General features: G+C 46.1%; 1 protein-coding gene across 4 annotated transcripts in view; it reads right to left on the bottom strand.

Moving 5' to 3' along the window:
- Positions 1–1,201: 1,201 nt before the first annotated feature.
- FRMD1 (FERM domain containing 1) overlaps positions 1,202–17,112 on the bottom strand; it is a 45,449-nt gene continuing 29,538 nt past the window's right edge. For 3 of the 4 annotated variants that reach the window (XM_075043350.1, XM_075043352.1, XM_075043353.1), the window contains exons 6-14: positions 16,070–16,256; positions 13,379–13,534; positions 10,995–11,060; positions 10,714–10,782; positions 10,351–10,525; positions 8,272–8,607; positions 8,003–8,131; positions 7,209–7,288; positions 1,202–4,617 (exon numbers count right to left, since the gene is read on the bottom strand). In XM_075043350.1, the coding sequence (XP_074899451.1) occupies positions 4,330–4,617; positions 7,209–7,288; positions 8,003–8,131; positions 8,272–8,607; positions 10,351–10,525; positions 10,714–10,782; positions 10,995–11,060; positions 13,379–13,534; positions 16,070–16,256 (1,486 nt within the window). In that variant the 3' untranslated portion in view covers positions 1,202–4,329. The remainder of the gene's footprint in view (positions 4,618–7,208; positions 7,289–8,002; positions 8,132–8,271; positions 8,608–10,350; positions 10,526–10,713; positions 10,783–10,994; positions 11,061–13,378; positions 13,535–16,069; positions 16,257–17,112) is intronic. The other variant, XM_075043354.1, reaches the window with a different exon arrangement.

Genomic DNA, 17,112 nt, shown 5'->3' with positions numbered 1-17,112 from the left:
TCGGGGAGAAATGGCAGAGGGCAGGGGCCTGGCTGCCAGCACCACCGGCCTGGGAGGGTGCCTGGGGATGGGTCAGGCTTCACAGCGGGGCACCGAGGGTCCCGGCAGCTGTGGAGACGGGTAGGGGTGAGGAGAGGTGCCCCCCACTTGGCAGGCCTCCATGCAGAGCCAGTTACCCCATCCCACGCTGCGTCACTTTGCTGAACCCAAGGGAGGATGCGCTGGTCCCACGAGAAGTCCCATCTTCGGAGGCAGACTCATCCTACCTATTCCGGTCAGCAGCAGTCCGCCCTAGCAGGCGAGAAGGTGTGATCGCCATGCAAAGAAACAAAGAGAAGCGACAAAGCCGTTCGGAGGAGTTAGGTGACTTCGTATTTACCTGTTGTTTAATTTTACCTCTGCAGGAAGCTCTGTGTGTAACCAAACCACCTCCTTCCAGCATCCCCAAACCAAAGCTGGATGAGTCTCTGCAGTCCTTGAAAATTTGTATGCTGGAAACGCAGCAGGTACTGGACAGAAATATGAAGTGCAAGAGGGGAAGTTGTAAGAATAGGGGCAACACTACAATATCAAAGGACATAGTAAAAATATTTTTACTTTTTTTTTTTTGAATGCTAGCTTTAGTGGTCCATAACATAGCCAGAGAAAAGGAAAAAAAACCAAAACATTTATGATGGAACCACAGTCAGCAAGCTTCTTCGAGAAGAGATGTGAACAGTTATACTACAGCACCCCTTCATACATCCGTGTCCCAAGAAAAGCAAAACTTCCCTTTACCCATGCCAGACTCATGCCAGCAGGTTAGGTGACTTAGGGCAGAGCGCTCTTCAGCAGCACGCTGCATCCCGTGGGCTGGTGTGCCTGTCCTCGGATGCAGCCCCCGGGAGGATGCTGACGGGATCTCTCTACACCCTTGGGAGTTCACATGCTCAGTTTGCTTGACTAACCACCGCGAGCAGCTTAACTTGTCTCCTCAGTTAGATTCAGGTCCCATTAGGGTTCCTGCTGACTCCAACCGGCTCGACTGGGTCCTCAATGCCTGACAGAGGCCCCTTTGGCATCCTGCTACTGAGAGTGGCAGGGAGGAAAAGGAACTGTCCCAGTGACTACAGGGCCTCTGGGTTTCCCATCACAAGCCAAGCTCATATGGATTACAGGCTGGCAGCAAATTAATTTCTACAACCTGCCTATCTCAAATGGAAGATGTCACTGACATGCACCTCTTGAAGGAAAAAAAAAATAGAAAGATACACAATTACCTTTTTCTATCCATACTTTATTGCAGGTGTACATATAATTATTTATATTTTATTTTAAACAAGAAATTCCTTTCATGGAAAGGAGAAACTTTTACCATTAAAATAGAGTGATTATACCACGAGTATTTTACAAGTATGTACACATATTGGCAGCTAGTTTCTAACATCAGCTGATAAATGCTTACACGTTACCCTCTACCTAACTAATAAAAAATAACAAGATACCTTCTAAATCCAAAGACAAACAAAAAATAAGTCTATTACTAAGAGGAACAGTTTTTTCATATGAATACAAAAACTTGCATAATAGATATTCACAGTGCTTGTAAGATATTAATTCATTCTCAGGCTACACACAGAAGTATCCGGTCTCCCCTTCATATGCATATGTAACGTAAGAGTACTGGAGGGAGCTGCGTAGGCCACTGAGGGAAGACTGTCAGACCTGGAGAGTTCACCTTCCCCACCAGCCATGAATAAATACAAGAAACCCCCATATACATACAAGGCAGTGGATGCTCACGCAAGAGCCAATTATACTGTTTTCAGGCATTGCCGTATTTTGTAACCAGTGACAGCAGGATTCCAGCATTTCACCAAATCCATTGAATGCTTGGGAACTGCAAAAAAAAAAAATACCAAGCTGCTTGGTGGCAACGAACACTTCAGTAAGGTGGTTAGGCTGAAGCAGGTATGAATGTGATTGTCTTTGACACAAGTGTGCACAGATGTGGGCATGTGGTGCACACGCGTGTTTTATGACACTTTTCCAAACAACTATACCCACTGAATTTTGAGCTTTTTCCTGTTAACAACCATAGCCAGAACCACGAGTAACTGTATATCTGCACAGGTGGGAGAGCAACAGTTTAACAGGGCTGTCGCTCCAGACGCCCCCACCTTTTCCACAGACAGACGGACATTGCTGCAGCAAGAGCCATCCCTCCAGCTCTGCTGCGGCTGCAAGAACAAGGCTGCTCCCTGCAGCACGGCCACTGGCCTCCTGGATCCTGGCCATGCCCGTCTCCCACAGCTTATGGCCAAACAGGCCCCAGGTAATGGAGTGACCGACAGCAGGAGGCTTGACTGGACTGTTCATGAGCATTTAGATCCATTTAGGAGAGTTTATTTTGGATGCAGTAAACATCGCTCAAGTACTCTGTAAAGGCATTTTGGCTTTGCTTGGAAGAAAGGAAAAGAGGCTACAGTGAACACACAGCTCCTAATTGTTCATTACAAAAAGAACGAACAGTGTCATCAAAGAGGGCACGGTCGATTAAGTTGCAGCTAGGGCGAGCTTGTGCCCATTATTCATTCCTCAAACACACAGCTAGGTTTTGGTGCTGGATTCATCTCGGGAGGATGTCCAGCCACTGATGCCACTTCAGTAAATGCAGATGCACCTGCATGCTCTGTCTCTACACCATGCTCACTTGCATAGAAATAGTGAGATGACAGACTTCACAGATTTGCTATTTTAACAGCTTATGGGAACGCAATTTGCCAGACAAGTACTAAGCCTGCAAGCCCACTGTCAAAGCCACAGCTCAAACCCAGCCTCGGTCTGGCCTCCTTCCTTTCCTGAATTCAACTATCTTCAGCTTTTTAATGATCAACACTGCACAACACACACTTCCTCAACGAGCAGAATAGCATCAGTCTGCTTCTAGAGTTTGCCAAAAAATTATTAGTTTCCACCTGGCAAGGTTGTCAAAAGCTGGGCACAGGTTACACATGCCTGTAAGTACAAGCTTCCCAAATGCTGGGAATCGATGAGGGGAGGAGGTACTGGGGGAAGATAGGGAAGGAAATCAATCATACATTTATTTGGATGTAACAAGGTAGCAGGATGTTTTCCACACCAAATGCTTGAATCAAACAGCATAATTATCATTATTTTCCTAGCGAGAGCCAGCACAGCCAGCTCCACCACTCAGAATCACCAAACAAGTACCCTTGGTTTGGCACACAAACACCCTATGCTTCCACCATCACCAGCCCTGCAGCACCACACACTCACATTTGCATGACCTATCCATGACTAAGTTGGACACAGTCACTCTGTCTGTCCTTCCAAAGCGACTTTCTCCAGTCCATACTTGCCTCCTAAGCAGAGGAAAAATTTCGAAGGAACAGATTTATTAAAAAGAAAGAAAACAACAACATAAAAGTGTGATTCAAAGTAAGGGGTGATCATGCCTGGACAAATTCTCCAGTCACACTCCTGTCTTCAAGAGCCAGTCAATTAACACTTTTGTCTTCCACTTTTCTCTCAGAAGCAGCCAAGTCATTTTTTCTTATCCCCTCCCCCATCTCCCCAAGGATATAAGCATTTATTTACCACTCTGCATCATGGCAGTAGTAGACAGCTGAGAGACAGTTCCATTTGTTGCATTAAAGATAAAAAAGAAGAGCACACGTTGTATTTGGCTGGATGCTTACAACAAAACAAAACAACAACAACAACAAAAGAGAGAAATAAACTCCTGGCAGAGCAGGTCTTGCTCCCAGTAAAGCAAATAGGCAACTTGTGTTCATTACAACAGAACAGGCTAGACACTTCCATACACAGCCCTCCAAATGTGTGCAGAGTGTATCCTGGCCTGACAGCTGTTGGCAGTGTTGCAGCAGCACAAATTCAAGACAACCAAACTATCTGTACACTAGCATTAACATAAATGGACCACAAGAGAAAGGCAGTAAGATAAACTGCCATAGACTTTAAATTTCTTTCTGATAAATCCATTTAGACACAGTGTTTGCTTTACTAGCTCAGTGTCAGTTTTGGTCTGCTGTTTTTGGTTTTTAAGTTGGTTGTGTCACTGCTAATGGTGCAGGCCACTTCCATTTTCTGCTCACACAGACACTTCTAATGCCAACATTAAGTGCTACACTCCAGTTGATTTGCCCTGTAGTCAGGTCTGCAGAAGTGATGCCACTTACTGATTATGGAGCTAAGTAACAAAGCTGCTCACAATTTCCTGCAAGAATCAGAGTGACATCACATGTGTTAATGAGGTATGTATTTCCATGATGAGCTGTTTCCTGGTATGGAAGAGCTCCAATCTCATTACACCACAAACTCCTCCGGGAGCCGGTCCTCTCCCAGAAGATCCAAGGAGAGGCAGTTCATGGATCGCTTCCCATAAAGGGCAGACTTGGTTTTGCAGTCCGCTGTGGAATAAACGCAGCCATAGATAGACAGCTTATCCTCCAGGCTGCAGCCAAAGGTGTAGCTGTGGGATGTGTCTGAAGACAGTGTGGCACTCAGTGGCGGGTGCCGGTGCTTGTAAAGGCGTATGTCATCCAAACTCTGGCTGTGCTGGTCCGTGCAGCTCCTGCTTTTGGGCGATCTGACCTGCCAGTTCAGTAAGACACACAGGAATAAAAATGATGAGCTCAGACACAGCTTAAGGATGCTCGCTATGCATGCTACAAGTTTTCCAAAACTGTTCTTCCACTCCTTCAAAACAGCCCCACCAGCCTTCTGAAGGACACTGGCTTAATGAAGAAGCTGTGAACCATTAAGAGATTACAAGTGCATTAAGCTGCCTGTAGGGTTTAGGGTTTATTTCCATGGGGTCCGGACGATAGAACACCAATATGATGATTAAAGTCGCCCGTTTATTGAGCCTAGCTGATCATTCTTATACAATTCTCTAAGTTGTTTAGAAACTCTGGTTGCTGCATGCAAGCATTTGGTGTCTACGTGCACAAGCATAAACAGTGATTGGTTACATTGGTACTGTCCACGCGCACAAACGTAAGATAGTTAGTTATACCTGCTCTGTACACGCGCATAAACACAGGACATAATTGGCTGTATTAATTAGAGCATGCAAGACTTGTCTTAGTCCAATTGGTCAAGATAAGCCCCTGAATTGAGGTTGTTTGTGCCAAGTTCCCTTTATCGTGGAATGTGCACCTGTGTTTTTTTTATTGGGATCTTTCTTCTTCTATCTTCTTGTTTATTCTGTTCAAGGCCTTCTAAAGGTGTCTGGAATGCTCTTGTGACCGTGAGCTACTTTTAGGCCCAATAACTAAGCTCCCTATAACTGAACCCTACAGCTGCCCTGCCATGTTGAGCCAGATCCTGATCTGTCTAAACTGTGTCCTCAGTGTCCAGTACAATTGACAAAACACTTGACAGGTATTGACACCTGAATGACCTGACGCTTCTTGGCAGATCCGTGCAGTCATCCTCAAATGGACAAAGTCCACGTAACAAAAATTACTCCAACTGCTTGAACACACTGAGTTAGTGAAAGTTAGTGAAAGGAAGGTTCAGAAGGCAAGCATGCAAACTAATGGGTTACGGTGTCCAAAATTCACTAAGTGCAACATACAGTTTCATCTATGTAACACTGTTCGGCAATGAAGAAAATAGGCGAGACAAACCAGCAGTAATTCCCAGAGGCAGCATCTTGCTACACAAGCTGTAGTGACTCAAACTCTGTGGAGGAACTACTGACCACTCAAGACATTTCCAACTTCCCCACCTGCAGTCAGCTTTTAAATGCTAATATTAAGGCTGATTTCAGGAATACCACTTTTACACCAAGATACTTCTGTTGGCAACACAGAAAACTTCCTCACGGTATCACTGCTCTCACCTCCATGGGATAGGAATCAAAAAACTACGCTGAGGAAACCCTGCACTGGCTCAACTGCACTCCCAGAAACAGGCACACACTGTATGTTCCAGTCAATCCTAAGAAAACCCAGTCCTGCAGTGTTTAGTTACATGGCCTTGTAAGGAAGGCAGTTTTTTTTAAAGCTGCACCAAATATTTGACACAGAAGTGGCAGCCAGGTCTTTGCAATTGCTTAGACAGTCCTGTGTTGATCAGAAACATTCTTATAAAACAGATGCCTCCTGATCAATTAATAACATAAGCATATGTTGGTAAAAACATTAACGTTAAAAAACATTACTTTAAGCAAGCTGCCCACTCCCTGCCTTGCACTCTTAAGTCGTTCCACTCAAATATAGGAATAAGTTCATTATGATTTGTACTGCATGGTCTTCAGCTTTGGAAAAAATAACAAAGATTTTATTTAAATCTCCGATAGCACTTTACAGATTATTTTGCCAGTGAGTGAAAATTTATCACTTTTGACTGGGTCCAGGAAGAAGCATGAAAGGAGAAAAAAAGTCCTAAAAAGTGACTGAAGTCCTTGTTCTGAAAAGTTCAGGGACTAAACGGGAAAACAATGAACAGATTTTTAAAATTCTTTTAGCAGATAAGGCTAATTTGGATTCAGAGAGACAAGAAATGGTAGAGCCTTGGTTTTTTTGTTTTGTTTTTTTTTAAAAGCAGCACAACATTTCTACCCCAGTGGCTACAGCTACTTTGAAAAGAAATATTTTTTGGCCTTAAAAATACATTTTAATAAGCTTTTTCCAAGCACAACTTATCATATGACATATTTTACCATATATAGTTGCCTTTTCTCAAGGGTTTGATGAAAAGAAAACATTGACAACAAAGACTTCAGCACACACATAGTATAATCACACAAATGATAGTAATTAGATATTGAGCATCTGGTTTTGCTCTGATGTGAGCTTCTGGCTTCAGGAGCAGGAAGATGATCAAGTTTGCAACGCACATCCAAACTGCATGGATGGTCTTGGCTCTGTATTGCAATGAAAATTTGGAAGTGGTTTATTTTCCATTTCCCGTCTGGAAGCCTAAGACAGACGATAGCTGGCTTGCAAGATTTCCCCACTGATCGCTCCAAACCTCTCTATAGTATTCTGGACCCAAACACTGCTTTCATCCTAGTCCTGATAGCAGTAGCTGGCCAACAGCTGTTTTGGGTTACACCATTTAAAATCAGTCAAATCCAGACCAATCAAGTTCACATTATTTACAGCTGTCTTCATTACACTAGACCTTGGTTCAATGCCCACACACAGACCCTCCTGCCCAGCAACCCCCCTTACCTGGTGAAGGGATTCCACACTTTGGCCTCTCATTTTTATCAGTGTGACTTGCACCACAGACAGTGAGTCCTGATTTATAGCTGCAAAGGAGAAGGAGGAAGTAAAAAGCATTGCAGGTTTAAGGTTTTGTGGGCTGCAGAAAAGAAAAGCTGTTCTCACAGGCCACATTCAAGCAGTGCTATCCTATAATGATAAATATACATCAGTGAGCACCCTCAAAGCTCTGGGAGTTTTGCTCACAAGTAGTCCTTTTTGCCCCTAAGCATCAATGTTTAAAAACTCTCAAGAAAACAGCTTCTCACCAACTTGTCCCATATTCACCCATCTTGCTTTGCTATAAAGGCTATATGTCTTAAGGCCAGACAGCTCCTGCATGACCCCACTGTCTAGCATTCCCTGTATCACAAGCCCCAAAACTTTACCTATTAATTCCTGCGACTAGCCCATTAATCTGTGGTTGAAACCCTTGGCTGTTCTGTGGTATACAAGATTTTAAAGCACATTCCTTCACTACAAACGGTTTACCTCAGTTACCTTTTTGTCATTAACTGAGTATAAACTTGGCAAATTTGGAGGAGGGAGACCTTGAGGAGCACAGAGGAGAGCAGCACTGTACCATAAAGGGTGCTGGCCTTTAACCTCTAGATGAGCTGACTTCAAATCCTGTTGCAGCAGGGCAATAAGTGGCACTGGCAGTTGTTTGGAAGAAGATACAGCTTTCTTAGATCCCTCAGATTATGCCTGTTGCTAGAGCCTAAAGAAAAGCACTGAGCAGTAGCAGAAAGCCATCTCACCTTGGCAGCTAGCAGCATCTAGAGGAAGAGATTCAACAGATTCTCCCACAGTGGCCTCCTCTAACTGGTCTCCCTCTAAAGGCTCATCTACAGGCACCTCCTCTGGCTCATCTACTGCCAGCTCAAGCTCTAGGAGGAAGAGAGCGGCAGGAGAAGGGTTAGCATTACACTTCTGCTCCAAGCTGCTTCACGTTCTCTGACTCCCCATTCTCCTGCAGGAGAAGGCAAGAGGGGGCTTAAAAGTTGCTCCGCGTCTCTGAATTCTTTACCATCGTCCTGAGAGTCGTCTTCAGCCCGCCCTTTGCTGCCACTGTCAATGCCAGAGCTACCGTAGCTGATGGTTGAGCTGCAGGATTTCTCTTTCCTATGCACCCGGTCAATGCTGAAGGGCTCATCCACCGACATTTCCACTGACACCCGGTGCCTGGAGTCAGCCTCGATGCCTGATGTGTGAGAGCTGCTGTGACTCCCCGTGGACTGGCGCGAGAGACGGTTATCCCTCCGGCTGCCCCCGCTGCTCCCGCTGCCGCGCGAGTTCTTATCACATGGGTCCAGGTCCATGTCTAGCGTGTCACTGATATAGGACTCCCGGTAGCGCTTCTTCTCTGAGGAAGAAAGAAGAGAGAAACCGGTGGGAACTTTAAGCAAGACCAAAGGAAGGGTAGTAAAAAACAATCAGTAAGTTCTGGGACTGGCACACTCGACAATTAAGAAACAACTGCTGCAGCTGCTGAACAAATACAGGGACAATTTTGTATTTTGTTTGCTCAACAGATAATGGGATGCCCAGCTGGCTGTAAAAAAATTAGTCCATCATACTTACAGTAAACCCAGCATCTCCTGAATTAGAACAGTCAGGGGCAGTTATGATACAGAAAGAGTAGCTTCCAGAATGAAGGAAAGGTCAAAAAAAAAAAGTGAATTACTTAGCTAACGTAAGTGCTCAGTCTTTAAAAACAGAGTGCATTGATTGTTTCTTGAAACAGTCACCAACATATGGAGACAGCTAAGAACAGGATCCCTGTGGCTGGCCTTTATTAATGATTTATTAATTATTTTTCCATGGCTTGTATCTGTTACCTAAAGAGAGCTGTGCTGAGGGTGGTCAAGAAATTCACGAGACACTAGTAGACACAAAACAACCTAGGGCCTTTTGCCCACACACACTTGATTAGTGAGTCTTTCTATAGGTGACTCGCACATGCCACTGGTTTGCACCTGCACAGCTCAAGGCCACTTCTATAACCCCACTAAAGGGAAAGACAGAAATAACCAAGCTAGAGGAGACCAAGGGCTGCCTTGCCCTGTACACTGATTCCACACAACCAGCAATCACCACTTCAGAGATGCATGCAAGCTCCTTAAGAGTTAGTTGAGATGGGCAATAACCAGAAACAAGTTTCTTCCTGACTTCTCCCTGGAAGGAGTCAGCCTATGTCCTCCAACAAGAGGAACAACTACTGCTGGCTGACTTCTAGTGACCTTGAAGGTAAGGATACAAGGCTTACAAACCCCAGAGAAGACAGAGAAAGTGTGAATGGAGAATGCAGGGAACAGCAGACAAGAAAGAAGTAGGGGGAAAAAGCATTCAGGAGAAGGCTAGAGGGAAGGGGACATAATCCTCTGAAAGACCACCTATGCAAAGCATTAAAAAAACAGTCACTGGGGAGAGGTAGGCTGAGAACTTGTAGGAGACCCAGCTTGCAGAGCTGGAAAATGGAAGAGGGCAAGCTGAGAGGTGGTGATATGACTGAAGTTTGCCTGGAAGGACACCAGGGATTGTCAGAGTTCAAATCACTGTTCCTGTGGAGAGGGGGCCACATCAGAAAAGACAAATTCTGGGAGTCCTGATCTGCTCTCAGGCTGTTTCTGGCACCTGCAACTCCTAGCTCTTAACTGTTGGACACTATAGACTAAATTTTGTGCAGGGTTTAGTAAAGGGCACTAAAAAAATCAAGACACAGGCTCACAACTTGTACTGCTGCTTGAACAGAAGATGACCTTATCCCAAGGGAAAGCTTTTTATTAAAATTCCACTCAGAAGCATGTGTCAAATGTGCACAAATTGGGAGCAGAGAGCGAGGTTCTCCTCTTACTTAAAGGGAGACATTCCCCGTCTACTGCTCTCATACACACACTTTCTGATCACAGTCTAGCAATGTGGGAGCCATAAACACTTCCCAGTAATGGTTTTGAAACATATCTAACACCTCTATTTCTCTCACTGGCTTCCTGATAAGGCAGAAACACCATTAATTAGATAGAGAGCAGCCACCATGAAGCAACAGCAGAGCCTAACATGCTGCACTATTCCTCTTACCAAAGTCACCTGCTCTTCCGTCACGTACCTTCAGCCTCCTCCAGTTTTCGGATTTGCTTCAACACCGGCTGGATATTCAGAAAGAGCCGGTGGCTGTTGCTGAGGAGCTGCAGCAAGTGCCGTGACCTGAAGGGGCAACCTGTGTAGTAAACCAGTTTCCGTGCAGAGGGCAAACCATCTGGCTGGATCTCAAATTTTTTCCCCTGCGTAAAGAGGAGAGATGCCAGTGAAATGAGCAAGAGTACGTTTTCAGCCACACAGCTACCAGATAGCTGCGGTCTTGTGCATACAAGTGACAGGACTTGACACGGCAGCGCGGCAGGTCTGACGCCTTTGCCAGGTGCCAGGTTGACAGCCCGCTGCCAGATGGCCTCCGTTCCGTCATACTCACCAGAAACGCCAGCTTCCCGATGTGCGACCAGGGAAAGTCGTAAAGGAGCTGGCGAACGTGATTCACCTCCTGCAACACATCAAACTCGGAGTGACACAGGGACTGGCAGGTACAGGGTGGAGTCAGCGATGTGCAAAGAATTTGCAAACAACCAAGAATTTGAGATATGTGGAGCCTGGCGCTTGCTCGGAGGGGAGGCAGAGGGGCTGCAGTGGGGGGGAGGACAGGGGAGCTGGGCAGAGTTAATGCTACACCAGAAGGCTTTCACGGCAGTCTGTTACCTGATAGATGTGCATTCCTCTCAGGGTCAGGCCCAGGATAACTGTCGGGCGATCCTCCTTCTTATCCTAAAAGAACAGAAGAGCCCGGAGTCAAAGGTTAATCTACAAAGACCATGCTCTTGTTCTGGCACCTACTGCAGGAGAGGTAGCAGGACTGCTCATCAGGCAAATGCCATCAGCTCATTTAGTTTTTATTGTGTTTGTAAAGTGCACCTTGCCTTGCTGACCCCTGTAATATCTACACCTAAAATCCTCTCATGCTGGGCAACTCAAACATTTCACCAGCAAACGCCCTAGCTGCCCTGGACAGGGAATCCTGTAGCTTTAGTGATTTGAAAGCATGGACAATTCCTGCTCTCAGAGGTACCTTGTAACCTCTCGTACTGCCACATACTGTCCCTGCTGCCCCTGTGAACATACACCACTCGCTCTCCAGGTGACAGGGAGCCTAAAACAGAAGGGACGCCTGTCCCCTTCTCCTTGCCGCAGCACTGCTCTTCCCATCCAGGGACTTGCTGGACCTTAGATGTCCTTTGGCCGGGAGGGAGCTAATCAATGCCCAGAGTTACAGGGACTTTCCTTCTAACCTTTTGAGCTCAGTGTTGGGAGCGGGTGGTTTTAAATGTTTGCGGCTGGGATGGAATACTGCCTTCTTTTTCCTCATGCTGTATCTTGGTATGACATACTCAGTCTCTAATGAGATTCCTTTGCTTGAAGACCAAAAAGTATCATAAACTAGTTCTTTCAGTCTCTCCTGGCATGGCAGAGTTAGGGAGGAGAACGCATACTTTTCCTGCTAGGAGCAGGAGGAAGAAAATTTTGGGGTAAAAATTTATGGGCTCTCAGAGCTCAAACTTTACATCGAAACTTTCTCTCCCCATCTGGCTTGTGAAGATGCAAGCCTTATGCCATCACATTACCTCACCCTTTGCTCCTGGTACCATCCATGTCTCCAGTTTAAAGTCACTAAGAAATGTTTTCTGCCTCCTAAAGGCAAAGAGCTTCATAAATCAATATTGGTCTGGAGGAGAGATACAGGTCTCAGTGCTGTGTTTTCTTTTGGAGTTCCCAACCTCAATAGCAGCCACGAGGACGGTGTAAGGCAAAAGTGGCTGCTTTTGAAATCTCAGGGCAGCCAGCACACTGACACCTTCATGTGGCACCCCTGTGTGCTCGATCAGGAGCTTTGTGACCCAGGTGTCACCCAGGAGGAGGATATCTCATCACAAGATGAGATAAGTGTGTCACACAGCAGGAAGAAGAGCACATTGTGGATCAAACAACACATGAAGGCGTTAGCAATGCATAAAATGTAAGTTTAAGTCAGACAGGAATTTGGATATTAAGAGCAACCAATTTCACAACCCTGGTGCTTTCGGATATAAATTGTATCATGTCCTGCCAGCTGGATTTCTTATGGCATTCAAGTGTAACCAACCCTCTTATGATGGCATCATTAACAGCATTAGAATCAAAACAGAGGACAGAGAAGAAGTAGGGGGAGCATCTATGGTTTGCAAGGAACTGAAACTAAGCCTGGACTACAGACCAAACTCGAACTTATTTCCTCCAGAAAATACATGTTTCTCTAGTAACTAGAGCTGCTAGATCTGGTTAAAGGACATGGATACCTCCTAGACATAATTCCCACTGAGCACAAACAAATAAGTAGTTTAAATTTGAGTCTGACAAAGTGGAGTATCTCCATTTGGAAAAAAAGGTCCAAGCCATTCCTAATTAGGTGAGTGTAACCTGCTCATGCAAGTGGAACAGAAAACTTCTCTTTAGTCCTATTTCTAGACCTAAACTCTCTTAGCATGTGAAAATGAAGTGCATTCTGTTTAAGCAGGGTTGGGTCAGGAGTCTAAGACTTGGAGACAAGCAACAATCCAGGAATCCAAAAAACTGACATAAAAGCTGAAAAAACACCAACCACTCTGACAGGGTTGGAAGGGGAGGGGGGTAAGAAGGTCAGGATGACTCAGTGTCACCTTCAGTCATTACATGGCATTTGTGTGAAAGCTGGCCAACCTCTTGTCACCATTTCAATGGACTGCAACAAAAAAAAAAAAAAAAAAAAAAAAAAAAAGCCTTCTCAGTGATTTCCCTGGTGCGAGTCTACTGACAGGCAGGGACAAAAATTAAGTTTTGCCATTCCTGTGGCCAGTTTCTTGGCTGAGGAACAAAACTAGATTCCAGCTATACTGGTATACTGGCAACAGATTTGTTTGTGGGGACAAGCCTCATTGGCTGAACGTTTTAGACTTGTCTGGCCTCTCTGAATCAGGCAACCATCCCTCAAATAAACAGAAAGTGAAAAAATGCAATGGTGCACCCAATTAATGATGGGAGAGGAGTTCAAATTAAGAAGCTCTTTGTTTAACCTTCTGCAGCCTGTAGAAGTGGACGGGCACATCTTCCAGCAGGCAGGACTCCTTAATGAACTTCAGCACCGCTTCCTTAGCACTCAGCCCTTGCTGTTCCCGGTGCATCTCTGGGGCATGTTTCAAGATGTAGTCGCTCCCCCTCTTCGCAATTATCTAAACCACAATAAAAACAAACAGGTCAGCAACTCTTCAGCGATCCCCACGGGAGGCAGCTGTGATCAACAGCAAAGCAGAGACCGGAGGTGGAGGAGGTTCATACGGTCCCTCAAGATGTTAGTCCACATTCACCTCTACCTCCCTGGAGGATAAGCATTTAAAGCAGCCCAGATGATACCAATGTCTCCAAACAGATCCTAGATGGCAAAACCATAACAGACTAAGACTACAAAGGTCATGTCAACTCTTTTCATTTTTAAGTACTGGAATTAGTTTTCCCAACTCTTGGCATCTGTAAATGCTCTGCATGCCAACACAATCAATAGCAACATCTCCAAACACTGCAGAAATGCTAGGTGGTCCTTTTAAGACCAGAAACTACACATTAGGTTTATTTAGCATTTCCATCCTCAAAGGGGTGGATAAGACTATCTCAAGGTATTTTTTTTATCTGTCGGGAGTGGTTGGCAGGCATGTGGCTTTCCTAAGCAGTAGAAAAACCCACACTGAGCCTTCTGCTCTTGCCCTGTGAGTGCCCAGCTCCCATGCTTGCCCACATGCCCTCTCTGTACAAGGCTACAGGGCAGCCTGGCCCCCTCCTGGGCCAGACTGACCCCTTCCAGGCTGCGAGCAGCAGTGACAGGTAAGAGGGGTGTTGGCTGAATTCACTTCACAAAATCCCCCACCGCTGGGGGCATTTAAAACTAGATCCCACCAGGTGCCCGAGAACATCCTGCCAAGAACAACCTGCCCTGTTCGAAACAACCAGACCCCATCACCACCCAGTTCCCAATTCCAGTTTATATTAAGCCCCTTGTTTACTCTGTTCAGTAACACCTCTGCCCTCCCCTGCATGCCTTGCCAGATTAGTTGCCCTCCCACGAGGGAGGCTGGCCTCAGTGGAGGACAACATCGATGCCACCAGCTGCGCAACGTCAGCAGAAAGAGACACGCCAGCTCCACAGTTCAAAGCCGGGTTGATCACCCCAGGGCAGCACTGCCTCTCCTCACTAGCACAAGGCTTGGGGCAGCCCTTGGCCAAATGATCTTAAGTACGTGTTGGAGGAAGAGATCGCGTTGGAGGAGGAGATCGCTCAGTATCTCCCCATGGGAGCCCAGGGGCAGGGAGAGAAGCGTCCCCATGCCTGCCAGATTTTGCTCTTTGTAATGATGTAATAAATCACCCACATACTTGCTTGGGGTTGTGGCTCAGCGTAGGTGAGCCAGGCTTTGCCTTGGCCTTTGCAATGTTTGCCAGATGAGCAATAGTCTGTGATAAGACTTTTAACTGCCCCAGAAACGGCACACGAGACCCACCTTTTCCAGCCCTTTGTTAGCTACCTCCTGCCAGGCGCCCCACAGCAGGAACAACATGGGATGAAGGCCTGTTTTCTGGGAGAAAGATGCATTTCTGCACAGCAAGACAGGCAGGCTGGGACTTGTGCATGAAGGAGACTCTACCAGCCTTGCCTCCCCGATGCAACCCTTGTCACTGCTCTGAACCTTCTCCCCAAAGCAGGGGAGAGTGCCACCTTTCAGGGGAGACACAACTCACCTGGGGACAAGCAGCCAAACACCAGAGGCACCTGGGCTTTTCGACAGCTATCCCAAGGCACAAGCTGAGCTAAAATCCGCCGTCACAGCAAAGAAGGGGGCTCCAGAACTAAATCAGGTTGCAGAGGAGGGTCTGGCCAGGTCCCAGGGAACATCCTGCTCCAGCAGACGTCATCCCATGTTAAAGTGAAGTGTCTGCAGCAAAGCTGGCTTCCCTTTCTATTTTTATGGATGCTAAAGTGTTTACCAACAGTTTTCTTGACATTTCACCACAAGAAGAGAACTCTCTGCAGGTAACCAGCTCTGACACAGTCTTAGCTAGTTTGCCTTCATTTGACAACTAAACCAACCCTTGGCTTTCTAAGCTGTTCGCAAGTCTTGAAGGGCACAAGCCCATACGCACATGCTTATAAACAAATACGCAAACCCATTTCCAGGCCATTCTCTTTTCTCTTACTGCAGTTGAGCCAGAGATTAATGACAAAGCAAGCACCAGAGGCACTGCACAGCAGTACTACCCCTTAGGGCTTGGGTCTATCCATCCAAGCAGTAAGCATTACAGAGATAGGAACAAAGGGCAATGGACTTGGCTTCACGGCCCTGAGGTTTTCTGTAGAGCTTAGGTTGTGCAGATCTTGCTGATGTACCACTGCAAACACAAAACCCTTTCAGCCATAGAAGAATTAAACAAAAGACAGCTGCAATGTCAGAGTTATTCACTTGATGCCAACACATTCCCTCACCAAGGAAGGGTACACACCAACCACCTCACTGATGAGTGAGCCCAGGAGGAATGGGCATCTACATCCAGTGGAAAGAGAGGAGATATCTCCTGAGAGAAATTCAGGGTGATGCTCTACCACTGCCTGATCTGCAGTGGCAGTTGGGGAAGTTGCGTGGCTGCAGTTAGGTACCACCTTGACAGAGCTCCTGCTGCACGCGCTCAGTCTGTTGACAGAAAGATCCCCCAAAACTTACCCATTGCGGGAAATAAGCCTGAGGTTCAAAATATTTGCCAGCATGGACCTTCTCCCTGAAGTTGCCCAAGTCTGCCTGTAAGCTGTAGGCAGCCAGCAAGAAGTAGATTTCTTCTTTGTGGTTGCACCGAGACATAAGTACTTGCTCTTTGAGATGGCAGTAGTAGAGCTGCCGTGCCACCTTATCGCTGCAAGACACAAAGGCAAATTTACTTGAAGAAGAAAGTCCAGGCACAGATAAGGCCCCTCAAACGCATCTTCCTTCTGAGAGGAGGGATTACACTTTAACATCCCTGATGCGTGCCAGTGCTACCCTGATACAGTTATGTGTGTGTAGGGAGCACCAAGCCAAGATCAAGGTCTTCTCCCGCTAAGCGTTGTACAAACATGGGAAATGGTAGCTTCTGTCTTGAGGAGCATGAGATCTAAGGAGTTTGGGCAGAAGGCAGATGAAAGAAAAATCATGTCACACCTGTTTTGGAGACTGACTACATCAAGCACTTCTGTTTCTCTCGAAAGCCTGTAGCAGCCAGGAGAGTCAACTCCCTTGAATCCCAGTCCTGTTTCTTGCACACCTGTCCTCCTTTCCCCTCTAAACCTGGCACTGCTTTTTCATTTCACCTTGCCTTAGGCTCAAGGTACTTTTCAACAGCTAATTCCCTGCAAGGTAGATCAAAAGACACAGGAGCCTTGGGCTTCTTTTTGTCTTCTTCCTCAAGCTGCTAAATAGGGATAGTCTGATAAGGCATAACTATCGTATAGCATTGATAACACACACACCCACCGTCCCCCGCTGTAAGAGCTCATGGGAAGCAGGCTGCTGACATATACGTATAGATGAGGTGCTGGACACTACAGTCTGCTTGTAAAAGCGTGTGTGTATAGTTTGAAGGGGCCTCTGCATGGCTCCACAAACCTCTCCAATTAAATTACTAGTGCAAGAGAGAGTTCCTTGGGACACTAAAGGATATGTACACCGGGGGTGGTAAAATGATATGCAATCTCCCTTTGTACCCAAAAGCAAAACTAAAACACTTAACAGCC

Source organism: Buteo buteo, chromosome 12 (assembly GCF_964188355.1).
Source record: "Buteo buteo chromosome 12, bButBut1.hap1.1, whole genome shotgun sequence".
Classification (NCBI taxonomy): domain Eukaryota; kingdom Metazoa; phylum Chordata; class Aves; order Accipitriformes; family Accipitridae; genus Buteo; species Buteo buteo.
The sequence above is the reverse complement of the archived record's forward strand: the minus strand, read 5'-3'. Positions and strand labels throughout refer to the sequence as shown.